This window comes from Stegastes partitus, unplaced genomic scaffold (genome assembly GCF_000690725.1).
Source record: "Stegastes partitus isolate 25-593 unplaced genomic scaffold, Stegastes_partitus-1.0.2 Scaffold515, whole genome shotgun sequence".
Classification (NCBI taxonomy): Eukaryota; Metazoa; Chordata; class Actinopteri; family Pomacentridae; genus Stegastes; species Stegastes partitus.
The window spans coordinates 319,179-320,398 of NW_007578246.1; the positions used below are offsets into that span (position 1 = coordinate 319,179).

At 40.5% G+C, this 1,220-nt stretch overlaps 1 protein-coding gene across 1 annotated transcript in view; it reads right to left on the reverse strand.

The window, feature by feature from the left end:
• Positions 1-1,220, reverse strand: part of znf608 (zinc finger protein 608) — a 69,742-nt gene that overhangs the window by 4,846 nt on the left and 63,676 nt on the right. Inside the window, exon 6 of the mRNA XM_008287707.1 lies at positions 1,057-1,204. Coding sequence (XP_008285929.1) covers positions 1,057-1,204 — 148 coding nt within the window. The remainder of the gene's footprint in view (positions 1-1,056; positions 1,205-1,220) is intronic.

Consider the following 1,220-nt stretch of genomic DNA (forward strand, 5'->3'; position numbering starts at 1 on the left):
TGATGGTGGAACATCTTTCTACATGATGGTGGAACATCTTTCTACTTATGGTGGAACATCTTTCTACACTTATATCTATAGTAGGTGGAGACAAAACGACCACAAAGAGACACAAAACAACAACAACAAAAAAGACACAAAGAGATAAAACTGATGCATCAAATGACCAAAATGACACAAAACGTCAAAAATGAGACACAAAGTGGAAAATATGAGAAAATAAAACACGTAATGACAAAAATAAGACACAAGAACATGACAGAAAAGAGACACAACTCTGCCAAAGAGAGACAAAACGACAAACAAACCAAACACACCCAGAAACTGCTTTAAATTCAGACAATTACTACAAACAAGTTTCTTTTTCAAGAGACAAAAAACTTCAACCCTGAATTTTAGAACTTTTTAGAACCTGCAGACTCTCTGAATAATTCTTGTCGCTGAAAATCAATTTGAAAATGCAGGTTTTAGGCAGCAGGAGTGTTTGTTGACGGATCGACTAACAATCATCGTCTGTCTCGTCGTGATTCATTACCTTTTGTTTGGGCTTTAAAACATGAGAAAAAAAACAAAAAATATGAACTTTACTGTGATGTAAAAGCAGGAAAACACATCTGAGAACAAGGAACCATCAGATTTGGGCCTCTTTGATGATGTTTGGTGTTTTCTGGCAGCTTACAGTTAAAATTTAGTTTGAACGAGCAAAAAAAAAAATCAGCTGAAATGATAGAAAACAGTGACTGAATACAACGACAGTAAATAACAAAACACAGCCGCAGGAAACAGGGACTGAGAATGGACCAAAAACAGCCGAAAACAAGAGTGAATGAACGAGAGGAAACAGATTGGAAATGAAACAACGACACAAACGAAGAAAAGAACTGAAACAGTGGCTGAAGAAAGCTTTCTTTCTCTGATCATGCTAATCGCGTCACACTGACAGAAGACGTCTCTGACTTCTCTCTCCTTCTTCATTCTGGTTCCACGGAGCTGCAGGACTTTATGCTGTGTGTCAGAGGTCCAACACAAACGGCGGGTGTGTGCTCGTTGTCGTACCTTGGTAGATGTCGTACTGTCCCGACATCAGGTTGTAGCTCATGCCCAGGTGTGTGTGATGGTGTGTGTGCAGGTGTCGGGCGAACGACACGTGGTTCCTCTCTCTCTCTGGTTCTCTCTCTCCTTCGGGGGAACCTTTCTCACCGGGCTGCACGGACACACAA